The 17309-nt window shown below is 40.0% G+C and overlaps 1 protein-coding gene and 1 non-coding gene across 12 annotated transcripts in view; both read right to left on the bottom strand.

Annotated features, from left to right (window-relative positions):
• The window catches only part of PHACTR1 (phosphatase and actin regulator 1), a 298139-nt gene extending 281626 nt beyond the window's left edge, over positions 1-16513 (bottom strand). The window contains exons 1-4 of one of the 11 annotated variants that reach the window (XM_030267041.4): positions 15161-16513; positions 13010-13121; positions 1745-1891; positions 1-147 (exon numbers count right to left, since the gene is read on the bottom strand). In XM_030267041.4, the coding sequence (XP_030122901.1) occupies positions 1-147; positions 1745-1891; positions 13010-13070 (355 nt within the window). In that variant the 5' untranslated portion in view covers positions 13071-13121; positions 15161-16513. Of the gene's footprint in view, positions 148-1744; positions 1892-13009; positions 13122-14070; positions 14689-15160 lie in introns of those variants that run through there. The other 10 variants (XM_030267044.4, XM_030267037.4, XM_030267035.4 and 7 more) reach the window with 10 other exon arrangements.
• MIR1759 (microRNA mir-1759) lies at positions 9524-9613 on the bottom strand. Its single transcript, NR_105666.1, has one exon. It is a non-coding gene; the product is annotated as a microRNA mir-1759 (primary transcript).
• Positions 16514-17309: the final 796 nt, after the last annotated feature.

Raw genomic sequence — 17309 nt, 5'->3', positions numbered from 1 at the left:
CTGTGTCGAGGTTTAAGGAGATGCGGGCCTCGGCGAGGTAGGGGGTGTCGCTCTTGGAGCGGACGCGGCGGATGGGTCTGCGGTCGATGTCCTCCTCGGAAGATGCCGCCATTAATGTGGGCACGGTGAGCAGCGTGGCCCGGCGAGCTGGCGAGGGCGAGCGGCGGCGCGGGGCAGCCGGGCGAGGAGGGGGCGGAGGGGGAGAGAGGGGAAGGGAGGAGGGAGAGAGGCGCGGGAGGGGGAGGGGAGGACGGGGAAGGAGAGAGGGAAAGGGAGAAAGGAGCGCGGGGAGGGAGGGGGAGACACAGGGAAAACCCGTCAAGGATCTGCGGACGGGAGCGGCCGCGGCGGCCCTGCCCGCTGCCCCTGCCGAGTCCCGCCCGCCTCCGCTGCGGGGGACCGAGCGGTGTCCCCGGCCCCGCGCCGCGGCCCCCACCCCGGGCAGGCTCCGGCCGAGCGCCTTTCCCGCCCCCAGGGAGGTCCCGGCTGAGGGGACAAACGCCGCCGATGGGCCTGGCTGCAGAGGTGCCGCCCCGCAGCCAGCCCGGCGCCCCGAATTGCTCCCTTCTAGCCCAGGGCGTCCGGAACTCACAGCACGGCTGCATCGGGACTCAGTGGGATGTCTAACGGTGCATCCCTTCACCTCCTTGCCCTCTTTCCTTGGGCAAACCCATGACGTAAGGCGGGATGGTGTGCCACACCTTGACAGTTTAGAATGCCAAGGGGAGTGAGGAGCCTGCACTCAACGTTTGAAACTGACCATCACTCAAAGCCCGTGCACGCCTTCCTAAGTCGCTTCGGCAGGTCTTTAAGAAAACTGTGACGACCTGCAAAAGCCAGACACTCGGTTCTCTGGCTGCAAACTGGGCTTGGTGTTTTGTGGCAACTCTGTTTAGCAATCAGCTCTTTATGTAGACGTTCTCACCCTGTGGTTTATAGGCTGCCTGCCACATTAGGGCTCCAATTTCTGTTGGTTAGGGTAATATAAATAATTAAAAATGCTATTTAAAAAAAGTGGGTAGCACAAAATTACTATGTAAAGTAAGAGTTAGACAGTTAAAATATATGCCTAAGAGTGTACTAGCTCATGTCATTTAATGCAGGGCTTTTAAGAAAAAAAATCAAAACCCACTCTGTACTAAGTACTTCCAAATTATTTTGTGTTGGTCAACTTCAATGAGAAGAAAAGACCAGGGAACAAATGTTGGTGCTCACTAACTCTGAAGGCAGTGATAATAACACTAGTTGGTCTGCATTTTGAAGGCAGCTCTCTTACTTATTCCTGCAGAGTCAAGAGTTTTCTGTTACATGTTTGCCAATTAGTCCTATTGCGGTTTTGGGTTGTGCTGCATGTTCTTCAGTGGCAGTAACATTGAGTTTAGCTCAAGTCTGCTGTTAGCTGTAATCCCTTCATAAATGTTCTCAAGAACTTTTCATGTTTCTGGATGCTTGGAATGGATAAGATATATTTTGTTTGCAAATCAGTTCTGTTTTGGTGTGATCTCGCTAGCTCACCCTGGCTAAAACAGAAAAAAAGTTTTAGTTAGCACTTGCAGGAGAATTTTGAAAATGATCCCTATTCATACATATGCAGGTGTTTGTAGTTAGACAGCCTTGACATCTTTGGATGTCTGGTGAACCACCACATCGCTTGTGAATGAGGAGAGACCATCTGGTCCATCTGCATCTCAAAAAAAAGTTTTTAATTGACAGCGTATGCTGTCTGGGGAAGGTGTGGTCTTACCATTATCAAGATTGAAGCAGATCCGAGCCTCTTCCAAGTAAGGGGTGTCACTCTTAGACCGGAGTCTTCTGATGGGTCTCCGGTCTATGTCATCCTCAGAAGTTGCTGTCACCAGAGTGGGCACAGTGAGAAGAGTTGCCCGACGAGCTGGTTAAAGAAATAAATGAAGATGAGAATAGGAGGAGAACAGAGAAATAGAAAGGGGGAGAAGGAGGTAGAAAAAGAATAATAGTAATTGAAAGAAAATACTAGAAAAGAGAAAGAAAATCACTCAAAGAAGAGATGATCTGTAGCTTGTAGTAGAACAGGCTGTTTGCTATAAGGTCCTTGTCTTATATTCTACATGCTGCAGAATTTAATGGCTGGACTGAATGATACCAAGAAAAAATTGCTGTCTTTTGTGCCCCAAAGACAGAGGTTACAGCTCTGTTGCTGCCGCAACGAGGTTGCTCGTTCCAAGTTCTAGTTTTGCCATGAAAACAATTATTTTCTCAGCTTCTCAATAGCTGCAGTCTCTCTTTTCCTGAATGCTGTTTTTGAGGCTGTGATACCTGAGTAGCGGAAATATTTAAGTGGTTGGTTAATTTGCAGATATCAGTGGAAGCTGTACTTGGAACATGATGTGATTATTATCCTTGACAAGATGCGAACTATTCCAAAAATCAGTTTCTTGGTGTCCCGTCTTGAGCATTTAAAATTAACAGCTACTTTTTTTGCTCTTGATCACTTTATGTCTTAATTTCTTAGTTGTGGAGCAGGGAGAAACATAATTTTCATTCAGTAGGAATTTTGTGAACATATAAATCCATTAATATTGTAAAGTATTAATATATTTTAGTGAAGCACCAGTGAAAAACCCATGAGGAGAGTATCTTCTGAACAGGATTTAAATGGCTTGGGGCCATGCATTCAAGGAGGAGAAAGCAAAATATTTAATACTGGCTCTGCCAGTGAGCACTGCCCACTCCATGCACTGATGAAGCAAATGGTAGGATGGTAAAAAATTGCTGTTATCATGCAATTAGAAGTCCTACTTCAATTAATGTTGAAGAGGCAACCTTCATTTGCGCATTGCCTTGGTATTTAGCTCTAGACCTTATAGCCTTGATAAGGCCCCTAAATGTAGGTGTTTCGTATGTAAAATGTAATTATGAGTGGCTCTTGAATGCCTTGGGCACTGAGCCTATAAATTACAAATCACAAAGAGAAGAGCCTTTACAAATATAACCACCTAAACTCTCTCTCTTTGAGTAGATAAAGATTATCACAAATGCTAGTTGGGATGTGGCTGATCATTGAAATCTCGAGGACCATGCACAAGTACTTTCTCCTCCACCTCATATGTAACTGGAAAGAGAATTTCTCCTTGAAAGCCCATCCTTACCTGCAATGTGGGCCTATTAACATTAGCTACTATGTGGGACCCTGTAAGAGCCTATGAGCCTAAACACTAAATGTTTCTTGCTGAAACATTATCTAGCATAAGAGTCTTCATCTCAGGGTTTTTGTAAAGCATTACACTTCAAATAACTAACAGTGAACTATATTCTCCCATTGGGACTGGAGAGCATGACTGGTAGTGACTAAGAGCATATTCTGCAACCTACTAGCTGTGATTCTTTATTTTAAAATAAAGTCTTTTAGAGTTTCAAATGAGACCTGTCAATCAGTAGCTTTCAGATGCCTAAGATCTGACTAAGGTGTTAGGTATGATAGCATATAATTAGTATGAGTTAACAAAAGCTGTCATGCTCTATTTTTTAATTTGCAGTATTACGTAGCTTACTAAACAAGTAAATCTGTGCTGCTGGAGGTAGAGGTTATTTCTGGTCTAACTTACTTATTTTCTGTTTTTAAATAGATTTCTTTCAAGTTTTTGCTCATTTCTAACATAGCATTTGAATTTGAAGTAAAAGCAAAGGGCAGGAGTTGAAATTGATTTAATGGGGTCAACTAATTAGATTAAGCTAAAGTAAACACTACAAGTAGGCTGTAAACCATTCCTCCCTTCTAATAGGGAAGTACAGTAATGAAGATAAAAGAGAATGGAAAATTTCTGTTATGGAAAATTTTGTGTACTGCATCTTCAAATTTACACTTAAGGAAGATTTCTCTATACAAGAAGTCAGCGCTGTAAAAGTCATCTCATAAAACAACCATGTAAAAGATTTGTCTTTCAAAACTGGTGTGATCTAGCTGTAGTTAAAGTCAGTGAAAGAGCACTCATGCATTTCAGGGCTAGCTGGATCACAGGACAGAAATATATCTGAAAAAAATCCTAATGCCAAACTAGATATACGTTTATAGTAAACAGAGAATAAGAATCAGCTTTTCTATATAATTGTTTATAAATCATTTTTACCTTTTGGGTCAAAATATTGGGATCTGGCTTGTATTCATTTTGACTGCAGGTAGGTGTATGCTAGAAAATATTTCTTGGAGTAGTCATTATGTATTACTTTGACAACCGTCATTATCTACCCTTTGTGTATATTACCAAAAGGAGTTTTCAAGAATGACTGGAAATTTTAAGTAAACATTGAAAACATTTCGGAGTAGGCTAATAAGCATTAAAACATTTTGCAATAAAAACCTAAGATCAATTCCAGAACTGAAAAGTATAGCTGATGACATCCTGGTATCTACAGAGTGACACTGAGTGTTTATGCCTGCCATGAATATAACTGTACACAGTCTTTTCCAAATCCACAGCGGTCTATTTCAAGAATAACTTGTCATACATTTTTTAGTAAAGCTGTCAGTGTATTCCCAGTGTGACTCTTGGTCCATCACAGGTAACCCACCAGTATCTCCAGCTTCAGCTGCTCTCCACAAACCAGCTTAGTCTCTGGGACATACTTTTAGGAGATAGTTTTTCAGGAAAATTAGGAAGTATCCTCTTGAAGGTCTTGGAGCAATGGAATGACATTACAATATACATTAAGGGACCCGCTTACTCTGTGAATGGATTTGAGATCAGTGTTGAAAAGCTCAGTTTAAGGATCCACTGTAACAGCATGCAAAAGAGAAATAAGTAATTTTGATCAATTCTTTCATTCTATTTTCATTGGTCCTCATAGGCTTACACTCCAATTAGCACACTGTGGCAATGTCTTCTCTGGTATTTGTTAGAAAAGGGAAAAAGTTGCTTATGAAGAGAAAAATTCCTTAAATCTATAAATGCTGTAATGCACATCATTGACATATTAGAATTGATTATATATAATCTCCCATTTGTTTGTCTTAAAATATCATACATTACTGAAGAGCAACACAAGTATGTGTGTGGGAGAAGGGAAAGTAAAATATGTAAATTTTTGTATTACAAGTTCAGAGGCATTTTTAACATATAATTTCAATATGTTTAGTTAGATCTATAGCTTGTCCCAATTTTTGAATACTCCTTAAAATTACTGAAAACATGAAGGGTGGTTTGCAAAAAATTTTTGATGCTTTCCATTTCTTCCATTAAGATATTTTTTCACATATTTTAATAAAAATGTTAGTAGTAATTTTTGTTTGCCAAGAGCTACCTTTATGTTTTGAAGAGTTATAGTATTGATTTTTTTAGGAGTTGTGTTATTTAGGAAAAAAAGTTAATTTGAAAAATTTTAGAGGTGAAATGGGATCTTCCTAAAAATTAATTGGAGAAAACATGGACGATTTGTTTAGATTTTTCCATCCACTTTTACCAATAAGCCTTTATTAAAATAGCTCATTGGTGACACAATTGGTGACACAAGTACCCTGGTCATTTTTTACTCAATAGGGTCTTCACCTCGAAACCCTAATTTGCAGAGTACATTTTGAACTCAAAATGGAAAATCTTTGAAATATGATTATTTTTGTCTTTGTACAAATAAAGTGCTAAAACGTTTCTTGCAGATGTCTAGATGTAGAAAGGTTGTGCTCCTGATGCATAGAATCACAAGAAGCTTCAAATAACACTGAAATGGCCACAAGGGGGATGCTGGTTTACATCAGAAATCTTAAAGGCTTTTCTGAGGAATACCTTGTTTCTCAGGATAATTTTTTTAACGACTTTGTAAAATACCTATAAAAATATTTTAATTGCAGTCCTACTCTTGCTGATTGAATAGGATCCTTCTTCCTTGCTGCTTTTTTTCGCTAGAGAAACATATGAGATCTTACTCAGTTCTCCTTCATGCTTCTGTAGAGAGGGCTCACCATGGCATAAAATATCTGCATGTAGATAATGCATGCAGAAATGTATTTTTGGCTAAATGGAATCTTTAAAAATATGAGTTCGGGTACATTTTGATTCATCCAGCACATGATACTCCTTTTGTGCTAAAGAAACATTATTAGGCTGTGAATATTTTTCCTTAAAGACAAAGCAGGCAGTGGATTCAATTGAATGTTTACCAGGAAAAAAAGACCTTTTGGTCTGGTTTAATGCCATTTCACTTTATCAGTTGCATTTAAAAGAAGATGAAAGGACAACATTTGAAGGATTAGATTTGGGAAACAGAGTATGAGTGGCAGGAGAGGCAGAGTGGAACATGTGGAGGGGACATAATTTGTCATTTATGAAGAAAGATTTATAGGCTTGTCTCCCACATAAACACAGAAACACATGCATATGGATTGCTCCGTGTCTCTAAAGCAAAGCTGTTGAAATCTCTCTTGATGGACATCAGTAATCTGAAACAAAGTATATGGATACATCGTATTCAACCACAGGCCCAAGGGTTGCAAACAGTACCCATGCAAAAGGATATCCACATATATGCACACATTTGTTCTGCTGGTTTGTGGAATTTGGGTAAAAAGTATGCAAAATACACCTAACTAGCATTTTTTGTACATTTTAGGTGAAACTTGCTTGTTTCTCTCTGTCCAAAGGAGTAGGCTGTTCTGAAATTCTCAATAATGAGAATTATTCACTTCCAGAAGAGGAAGTGGGAAAAGAATTCTAAAAGGGATGAGGAAAAGGTTGATGTTGATCAGTTTCTTGATGTTATTTAAAGATAGGGACATTTTATTAAGAATGCACATTTGATGTTACTAATTCTTCTGATATTGATGTCAGTCTAAGAACTAGTGATAGCACATAAATAAAATAGACCTGGAAGCTATCATAACTTTGAAAATATGTTAACATATTGGATGGATTAATCATAACATTTTGTGGATAGATGGACATCCAGAGTGGAATAATTCTGGATTAGGATCTGGGGATTCTGCAGCAATATGTTTTTATAAAATACTGGACCCAATTTAATATGCAAAAGCAGAAGGAAAGTAGCAATGAAGAGTCAGCAGTGATTAAATCAAACATCTAGAATGAATCAGCACTGATTGAATTAAAATAAATGAGCAAAAAATGAAGCAGAGTGAAATAAATATTGTGGAAACATAGAACAAGAGAAAAATGTGGAATTAAAACTATACCTGAGAGTACTTTATTAAACCTATCAAGAAGAATGATTTCCTAAAATCTTTTGAGCAATCACGGCCTATGTGTCTATACAAACTTGTTACCCCTGGCTGTATGCACCGTGTTTTTATTTGCATATTTTTGTTACTTTCCATTTTTTATTCATTCATGATCCCGATGAATGTAAGTTAATCAAGTAAATTACTTTAATGTTGCAACCAGTAAAAGCATTCCTAATGTAAATGTGTCTGTAACTTATTTATAGGTAAATTGATAGCTTAAGATAAACCTGCAAGAGGGTTTTGTTCAGTTATTTAAATAGGTGCAGTGTATCTTACCACATGGCCTAGCAAGCAGCTTAAAGGAATGTAGCAGAATCTTCAAAATAATTAACACAGTTAATTTTAAGTTGGTGTGCCCTGCTGGTGCGAAAGGATATAAAATATAAGAATATAGGATATAAGTGGATGCACAGCTCTCCAGGAAATTAGAAACTGTTTTATTGAATCAGAAGTCATTTGAGAGCTGAACTCGAACTCCCTGTTTGAGAGACCTGAGAGTCCCACTGTGGTGCACAGGTGGATGCCTGCAGCCCAGACTGGCATCCTGACACCACACTGTGCAGCCCATGCTGTCAGACTGGTGTGCTGTTGCTAGAGGCAGCAAGAGAGAGTGAGTCTTGGACCTCATTCCATCAGATCATGGCTGCAGAAAAGTGCTATGTGCTGTCTGTGATGGGCAAATCCCCTTTTATGGTGGTACCTAAAGCCTTCACTTACAATATACTGGGCAGGAATTATTCTCTCAGAATTCATCCAGGTGCTCAACCCCTTTGTATACAATGGGAGGGAGGGAGGGGTTCCTCAGTTCTTAATCCTGATGGAGCCTAGGTGAAAGCCAGGTGTCAACATCTATGTGTGCACTCCCTGCACAGAGTTTAGGCTGTGCTCAAGGCTGGTCAAGGCTCTTTGACATGGTACAGAGAGAGTGGTTTAAGAGGCCCTGACCAGCTTTAGAGCTTCTTGAGAAAGAAGCAAGAAACCTCAACATCTGCTTTCTCCCTGATTTTGGAGTTACACTTATGCTGTGGCCACTGCCCATGTGCTGAGCCAGGCTTCAGTTATGCCTGTGGCTGGCTACATTCCTCACTGATCCACATCCAGACTGCTGACTTCATGTCCCGCTTAGTCTCATGCCTGCCTCATCATCCATGGACTTGTCTGATGGTCTGGACTCCTGACTAAACTTGGTGATTGTCACCAGACCTGCTTGGCTTCTGTCCTGCCATGCTTTACCTCTCGTAGGTGAGGCTGCTGCCTCTGCCTGTTTTGGTGACTCTGGGTTTTTTTTCCCCTTACACAGCTGCTCACTTCTGCTGCTCCTCAGTGCCTGCCTGCTCAGCTCTGTCAAATGTGAATTCTTTCTTTGCATGTCCAAAAGCATAATTTTTTTATAGAACTTCAAGATTAATGATGTCTCTCCAAAGCAGGCTACAGCTGAGATGAGATCTTCATTTACAGCTTTGGATTACAGCTTTACCCATTTTTGGGGAAGTTACTCCCTTTTCTGAATTAGATGCTATCTTGACATTCCTGTATGCAAACAAATGCCATTAGCACAGGCATCTTTCACTCAAGTTCACTGTCTAGGCTTTCATAATCAGTAGAGTCAAGACTTATATTAACCCAAGGAAGATACCCAAGATTAGGTGAACCCTGCTTTTAAAATTATGTTTTTTTCTGATATATGCTAAGCTAGTTAGAACTCTTAGGTGGAAAAGTTTTCACTGAAGTCATCTAAGGAATAAGTGAGCTAAATCCTATTCCAGGCCACATTACATACTTTCAGCCCTTGCAGCTGAAAGCCATGATAGATTTGTATTTATAATACATTTGCAGTCAAGAATAACCAGTATCTTACAGACACTTCAGAAGGAGAAGGCTTTTTTAAAAAGTAAAGTCCAGCTTCATGCTTAGATTTCAGATTCAGGCTTTCCAAGGGCAAGAGGCTGGATCCAAGGGATCACAGTCCTTTCTTTCCTGTTTCTGATTTGCAGATGCGTCACCAGGCATTACGCACTTGGCAAGGACATCCCACCAGCTCCTAGATTCCAACATACAGTACAGAAGAGACAGTCAGGAGGGCTGCAGAGCTTAGGATATTTCTGGCTTGTGTTTGAAGACTACAGCCAGCTGGCTTCATTTACCAAGTTTTCTAAATCTAGCTAATCCTACTAGCAGATACAGCTTTTGTGACTTTTTCATCCCTCCTGCTTCACTTTCCTTGAAGGAAACAGGGAACAGCTGTTTGAACAGCAGATACAGCCTGAACGGGCAAGCATTTCTCTGCTTGGTGCTCAGCCCATGGAAGTGAGGTGATGGCTGCTCCTGCAGAGGAGAGGATGGGCGAGGTGGCAGCTTCTAAAGTAACACCTCTCTCCTCCTACCCTAAAACAGCAAAGGCAGTTTGCATCTTTCTGCAGGAGTGGGGGCAAGGCGTGGGCGTTAGTGCAGGCAGCAAGGCAGAGAGAAGTGATGGGTTAGTTGCTGGAGGATGAAGTCCTGTCTCAGTCTATTTGTTGAGGTCAGAGTATCACACATTGAACTACAAAAGACCCCAGGCAAGGTAGAATTTGATGTCATCAGTTGTCAATATTATCACTGCTCTTTGAGTTCCTTCCCAACATTGTGCAGTCCTATTCCCTCCCTTCTCTACCACCTGCAAGGAATGACTAGAAATGAGAATAAGTACTTTACAGCTGCCATTTGCAACATTGTCATGTCATTAATGTGAAAACACTGCAAAGATTTTTTTTTTTCCTTGATCTGGAATACTAAAGGGCAGAGTTCTTCAAGTCTCACAGAAGAGTTGAATGGGTCATAAACCCCCATTCTACATTTTGTAAACAGAGCACTTTGTAATGCTAACAATATAACTACACTACTAATAATACATATCCTGTTTTCTGATGTTGTTTCTAATTAAATGGCAGAATACTGTAGTCTTCTTTCACTCAGTTCTTATTGCAGTTTTAATGCATATGCGCATGCTGTTTGATAGTGTGATTTGCTAATAGCATCATGCAATTATATCAACATCATATAGTTACTTGCAATCCCATTAGATAGATCTGTCGACAGTGCTTTCTTGCAGACCTTTTATTCAGTTCCATACTAGCTACTTGAGCTATGCTATTTATTGCGGATGAGTGCCTCGCATTCTGTGTGTTTTGAGGGCGGTTTCAGAAAGTTAAAGCTAAAGCAGTTGTCCTGTTTCTCAGAAGGTGGAGAAGGAAAGAAATATGTTGGTTTTTCCCATGTTTGGAGATATCATGCTGTTATCTCATATAAAAGTGCTTGATATTTGGAAGACAACCTTTAAATTTGGCATAAGGTACAAGGGCAACAGGAGTTAGCAGAGCTGTATAGGCAGCATGAATGCACACTCAATATGTTTGAGTTCCTTGTTCTGTACTGGGGATAAAGCAGCTGAGAGGAAGGGGATATTTAGAAGTTTGGGGCTAAATATAGTGATAAAGGTATTTACTGCAGAAAAGCTTGATGATTATAATTATTCCAGAGGCTTATTGTTCAGCCTGCTGAAGCTGTCTGTGGTACCTCAGAGAGTCTCAGAGAAAGCCTCCTGAAACTTCTCTCTGCACAGGCCACATTTTGTCTCACATCCTATTGCCACTGCAGTTGTTCATCTTTCTTCCTCTCAAGCACCTCTCCTATTTCCAGAGGGCTACTGTGTTGCAGCATTTGAGAATGTAAAGCAGAAGCACTGTCTCTTCTATGCTCAGAGCAATTTCCCTTCTGGCACTCAGCTTGTTGGAGAGCAGTGTCCTCAAGCACAGAAATAGGAAGAGAGGGGAGGTTACTAGAGTTTGGGGAAGAGACCTCACCTCAAGCATGTAGAGGTAAGAGATGCAAAGGGCAGGAGCTGTGGGAAATGCAGTAAAAAGAGCAATGAGAAAGGTGAAAAGTGGAAAGAGACAGAAGACAGAGCCTAAGTGCAGCATGGCTTTTCTGTCAGTGTTTCTAGTTGTGGAGGTAGGTAGGGTGTGGGACAGTGGTGCACAGGGGAAGCATGTAATTGGTAACTTTCATGAAACATTCCCCAGCAGGGAAACAAAAAATCTCCAAATCTCAGTGCTAGTTCGTAATTGTTTTGGCCAAGGGATAGAAGTCCACATGACAGATCTAGAGGTCAACCCCTTGCTGATAACATTTGTATCAAGGAATACAGTTTTGCATAATGAGCTTTTCCTTGTTTTGAATTTAATAACTGATCTGTATAAGCATTTCTATATCTGCTAACTATTTAATTTCTCCAAGTATGGATAAGATAATGTTTTTTCAATCTTTCCTGCTTGGATATAGTTACAGTGAAGATGACCTGCACAACCCTTTCTAGTCACATGTGCACATGACCATAAATAGACTTTCATTGCACGATCACATGTTCTTTCTTCCACAGCTGCCTCTGTATGTTGCAGGCATTGGGATGCTGTTGATAATTTGCTATAGTTTGTAAAGCAGTGAGATGTATATTCCTTAACTTTAGTTTCAATGGAATAGAAATGGTGTGTTCCCATAGAGATATCACAGAACAGTTATGCTTGGAAGGGATCACAGAAGGTCATTTAGTTCAACCTTTCTGCTCAAAGAGGGTTGAAGAACATATTTCAAATTTACTTCTGTAGCAATGCCCAATTGTTTGTTGCATTCTATAGAGAAAAAAACCCATCAAAATCAGTCATTGCCCTCAGCGTTTTTTTCCCCTGATTTTGTGGTGCTTAGTATTTGCTTCTCTTGTTCAATGCAGGAAGCTGTGTTGTGACAAGAAAGGCTTTCTGCAACTGGTACAGATGAAAACGTATCAGAACTGAGACAGCAGCTAAGTAAAACATCATGTGTTAGGCAGCAGCACCTCAGGTGAGCCAAAGGTCAGAGATGGCACTGCTCCCCCTTATCCTTGGATGGTGGCATCTTGTGGGTGGATTACATCTTGCTCTGGAAGAATAGCCTCCAGAGGTAGAGCCAAACTCTGTTGTCCAGACTTTGCATTTGATTAGCAACCAGTGAAATTAGTAGTGGAAGAAAAATGGATCCCATTTTCAAAAAACAGGCAGTATGTAGGAACAAAAATGGCTGATAGAGCTACTTGGCTCTTACAGTTTCCTTGAATTTAATATGGTGTTTAAAGTTTAAGTGAAAAAAAACCTCTCTGAAATTGCAAGTTTTCTCCAAATATAGAGCTGGTGAGAAAAATGTGAACTGACTTTACCAAAAATATCATTGATATCGTGAACAAGTCTCAACTATGTTAAAGCAGTGGATCTTGGTTACCCTTCCCTTCTCACCCTGCTGGTGCTCTGTGGAGGACAGCATTTCACAGGGAACGATAAAGACCAATGAGAACTGCTGTTTGCAAACCCTGTGGGGGACTGCTTCAGGGCTTTCCCAAACCACTTTTTCCTGAATAACATCACCTTACCATCCTGTCAGCCCTGAGAAGAAAAAGGAGGAAGGGAAAGGACACCACAGGCTTACTCCGCAAGCTGCGGGCCATTGCTGTCTCCTCTGTCTTGTCCATTTGGGTTCTGCAACACCAGAACCTGTATCTTGGCAGCTCTTTTTCCTCCCACAGCACATGCAACAGCTCTTCCTTATCTTCTGAGAGGGCAGATCAACCCCACCATTACTCTTGTAGTCCCGTTTAAAGGCCAGGAATTTTGAAGGCCTTACCCTGTGACCTCTCAACACCTAAAGTATATCAGTCACTGGCCCCTATCTGGCTATATACATTTTAACTGTACAGTAAAACTAGCGATTTTCTGAGTCAGTGCCAGAGTTTCTTACCTTGGGCTCCTTGACTGTAAAACAGTCTGTGAGCAGACTCGACATCCAAAAAGTAGTCCATTTTGAAGGTGCTTTGTGTACAATACTCCGGTATGAACGATCAGTCAGATTCCTAGAAAAGATTACAGAGATGTCAGAGAAAAAAGCTGGTGGGTTTCTTTGTGGAAAGAATTGTGTAGGCAGTCACTAAAGTACTTCATCTGGCATATTAGGGTCAAAGTATTTTCAAGTCACTATTCATAGAACTTCATATGCATCCTTCTCTATTTTAGAAAGTTTAGTTCAAAACCTTGTCTAAAGACAAAAAAGAAAAGTGCTAGTGCAGTATTAGCAAGATTCTTAGTATCTTGCTCGTACAATCACCTGTATTCTAGTCACAGTCTCGATTTCTTAAGACACATACTTGGATTCATCTGCCTGTTACATTTGCCTTTAAAGAGAAAATCAGAAAAGCTCAGGACAGGGACCTCCTTCAGCCAGATTCACAGCCAGTGCCTCCGAGTAGGCACTACTGTAACAGACTATGCTAAGGATTGCATTCTTGCCACTTAAGCCAAAACACTGCACTAGAAAGGAAGACACAATATTCTGGATATTTCACTCCACCTAAATGGATCAGAAGCCAACCTTGCCTTTCCCCTTTTCTCTTCCTGACCAGAAGTAGCAACAGAACATTTCACCATCAATTTTAAAATATGTGGTAAGAGCATTCATTAAGAAATAGTAGGCTACTCCTAGCACTGTTTTGTAGCTAAGGTTCATTTTTTTGGCATCCTTTTAAATCGTAGATCTGCCAAGATCCTAGATTACAACTCTCCAAGCTGAATTATGTTTGCCTATGCCCGGCAGAGTTCCTGGAAAGATATTGTGACCCTTCTCCAGCTTCAGTACTACCTTCTGCATTTTATTGCACTCTTTAAAACTCACATAGAAAAAACAAGATTTGCAGAAAATACACAACCCCATTCTCTCACCCACATCACAGTTCACCCCAGCATATAATCATAAGCATGCAAACAACCCTGAACAACATGTATTTTAAGACAGACGGACAAAAATACCTCTAGTCCTTTTCCGTGCAAACCTAACAAAAAGGTTTGAGGCAGGGAGTCTGATTGTTGCTTCAAGTAATTCCTTCAGTTTTGCTGTGAAAAGTCAGGAAACTAGGTTTCCAAAGCGTCACCTTTTTCCTTTGATTCAGTTCTCATCAATCAACATGAAGTTCTTTTAAAATTCAGAAGTCTGTCCTGATGAGAAAACTTTTACGTTCCACAGCAATTCACTTTACTGTAGCACTCCCAAACCAGAAATGATACTTACTGCAGAGTATCAAGGGCTGGCACTGGTGTAAGCTCCAGTAGTTTCAAGGAGGGTTTCTTTGATCTTACTAAATGTCCTCAGTGTAAGCAAACAATTTTGATTGTTTGATTGGAACTCTGATGAATAATGCATAACGTCAACTGGACTTCCTTTATCAGATAAAAATGGCCAGGAGATGTTGTTACTTAGCAACAGGAGGTGACACTACGTTCATCTCCCCCACTCCCCCTCGCCCTTCGTACTTAAAAATTAAGCCCCTGGTTTTGATTTGATAAAAACTTTCACAAGGAAAAAAGAAATCTGTATCAAGTTTCCTTAAGAATTTGTTTTAAACGTCTATCTTCCTTGTTGCATCTCGTATTCTGAGATATTTTTAACGTGTCGTAATGGTTACATTTAAACTTAACATTATGTTTTATCTAATACTTTGCTTTCTCCATAATTTATCATAAGGGTAATGAGATTGTTTTGCTATGAATATAAAGCAAATAACATCTTGAGAAGAGATTAATTTCTTATCTGGTACTGCTTGTTGGACAAGGCAGATAGAAAATGCAACACAAAAAATGTTCCAGTGATGCTATGAAATATATAGAATATTGAGAAACCTTTGCTATTACAGAATTCCTACTGCAAGTAGTTAATTCATTCTTGAAGGAGCTCTAACATATCATATAAGCATTCTCAAGGAATCGTTGCATTTCTGCTTAAGATACAGCCTTTTACAAAATACACAATGTAGGTTTTTTTAGGAAATGCACATTGACAAAAAGCCAAAGCACTGAAAGATTTAAAAAATAAATAAATAAAATCAGATGCAGAAGTACTTACCAGTGTTACTGACCTCTTTCCATCCTACTGTCATGGAATAAGACTAAGAAAATGCAACCCAGTCTGAGCCAGAAAGAACAGCTTCTAATTTTCACTTCAACCTCGAAATCAAGAGTAGTGAATAGAGAAAGGTGACGGATCTGCTGTTTTATATTATGATGAAATGAAAGCTCTTAGCACAGATCTGAGTAGAAACGCTTTTTTTTATACTACATTAGCCTGCTAATTTGAGGAAAGTGAAAGGCTTTGTTTTACTGTCTTTTATCTGTTCTCTTTGCTACCCCCACAATTTAATTTGCATTTAAAATTATTCTTATGTCTCCACTGCACTTTAAGGTATGGAGCATTTTCTAATCACAATGAATGTTCAGTGTGGTTTTTTTGTGCAATGCCACTTTTATTCTGAGCCAGAAACATGGTGAGTAATTATAATTGCCAGCTATTTTCTAGAATGAAATACAGAGTGGCTGTCTGATGCAGTTTTTGATTTTTCCTTCATTTAGCAGTCCATTGCAACAAACTACTCAGTCAAAGCATCAGTAAAAATATAAATCAAAGAGCACAGTGTCATGGCATGATAGCTTAAACATGCATATCCATAGACCATGAAAGCAGAATATGTTTCTACTGAGATATTTTCAATTATAATTTGCCTTTTAAAAGTTTTAAAGTGAGCTTGAATAGCTAATAAACTGAAACATAGCAGTTATCTCTTTGTGGCTTACAGCTGATCTAATTTATTATTACTGAAGCTGCACATAGTTTGGAATCCTGATCCAGCCAGGCACTAGGGGCTAAAAGGGCCATGCTATTAAGTGGCATGGGCGTCACTCACAAGAGGATCATGACCCTGCTTTTTCCATCAGGTCCTTTAGAAGTTCCCCAAAGCCTTTTTGGAAGTGAGTAAGAAATTGAGGAAGGCGATGATAAAATGATCCTTTGATAAATTTAAACTCAGGAGTGCTGGTCAAGAGAAGTGTCAATAAGTAGTCAGACCTAGTTTTCCCATTTTTGCAGATATTTTGCTTAGAAGGCCAGATATAAATGCCTTCTGAAATCCATTTCCACCAAACATTACTGGTGCTCAAAACTGTGGGTTCTCAGAAATTGGATTTTCTTTTCAGTATCAGAAAACTCTATATGAAGTAGCATAGGATTTTTGTTTGTTTTTTAGAAGAAACCCAAGAAAATGAATAAACCCTCAGAGTACAGGGGTTTTTTTGAGCAAGTTAGAAAGTAAGAACCCCCATGAAGAGATTAATAATGGCTTCCATTCCTAAGACTTCTTATATTCTTTTCCAGAGCATCCAGAAAGCATCAAAAGAGAAGCTACATGAACTCCAAGTACAGTCTGGTATGGCTGTTCCTACACTGGCACTCCACTAAATATAGTTGGATTGAGTAGGTGTCTGCCTTGTCACCTTAGTGGTAGATGTGGTTTACCGAACTGTGTTCCTGTTTTCAGAGATGTGACAAACATTTTCATTCCTAAGGACGAATTAAAGCAAAAGCAATTCACAAGAACACTGCAAGCTGCTTTCTTTGCATTTTGGAGAGTTGCTAGCGCCTCCATCTTTGCATTTTGGAGGGTTTGTATTTGCTGTGGTGACTACTGAACAGTAGCTGTATAGCTGTTTAGTTATATAGCTGTACAGCTGTCCCTCCAAGCTGGCCTCTGATAATAATTGGATCCATTATCCTATGGAACAGGGGCCAGTTGCCTGTTTAGCCCAGCTGGCTTTCTTTAACATAAAACCAGGAAAAAAAGAAAGGCTGGCACAACAGAGATTCAGGAGGAAAATGGAAGACAGGAACATCACTCACTCCAAGGATTACACTTGTTTGCAAGCAATATGGAATACTTTTGGTTTTTCCTTGGGACACAATCTCTCAGAAGAATCAGTCAGAAGGAAACTGAAAAAACTATAAGCTTGCAGGCTGGAGAATGCTTAACAGCACCTATCCTTTAGCCTTTGATGTATCCTGATCCTCTTTTCTGTGTCCCTTTCAATATGCATGATTCTTCAATCATTACTGGCAAGCAAAGTCATTGAAATCACCAGCAACCTCTCTCCTGACCATTGCAAGATCATCCATCTTGATACTTTCATCCATCTCAGGGATTTACGGTTTATTTTATAGTGAAGCA

This window comes from Taeniopygia guttata, chromosome 2, assembly GCF_048771995.1.
Source record: "Taeniopygia guttata chromosome 2, bTaeGut7.mat, whole genome shotgun sequence".
NCBI classification, from domain to species: Eukaryota; Metazoa; Chordata; class Aves; order Passeriformes; family Estrildidae; genus Taeniopygia; species Taeniopygia guttata.
The sequence above is the reverse complement of the archived record's forward strand: the minus strand, read 5'-3'. Positions and strand labels throughout refer to the sequence as shown.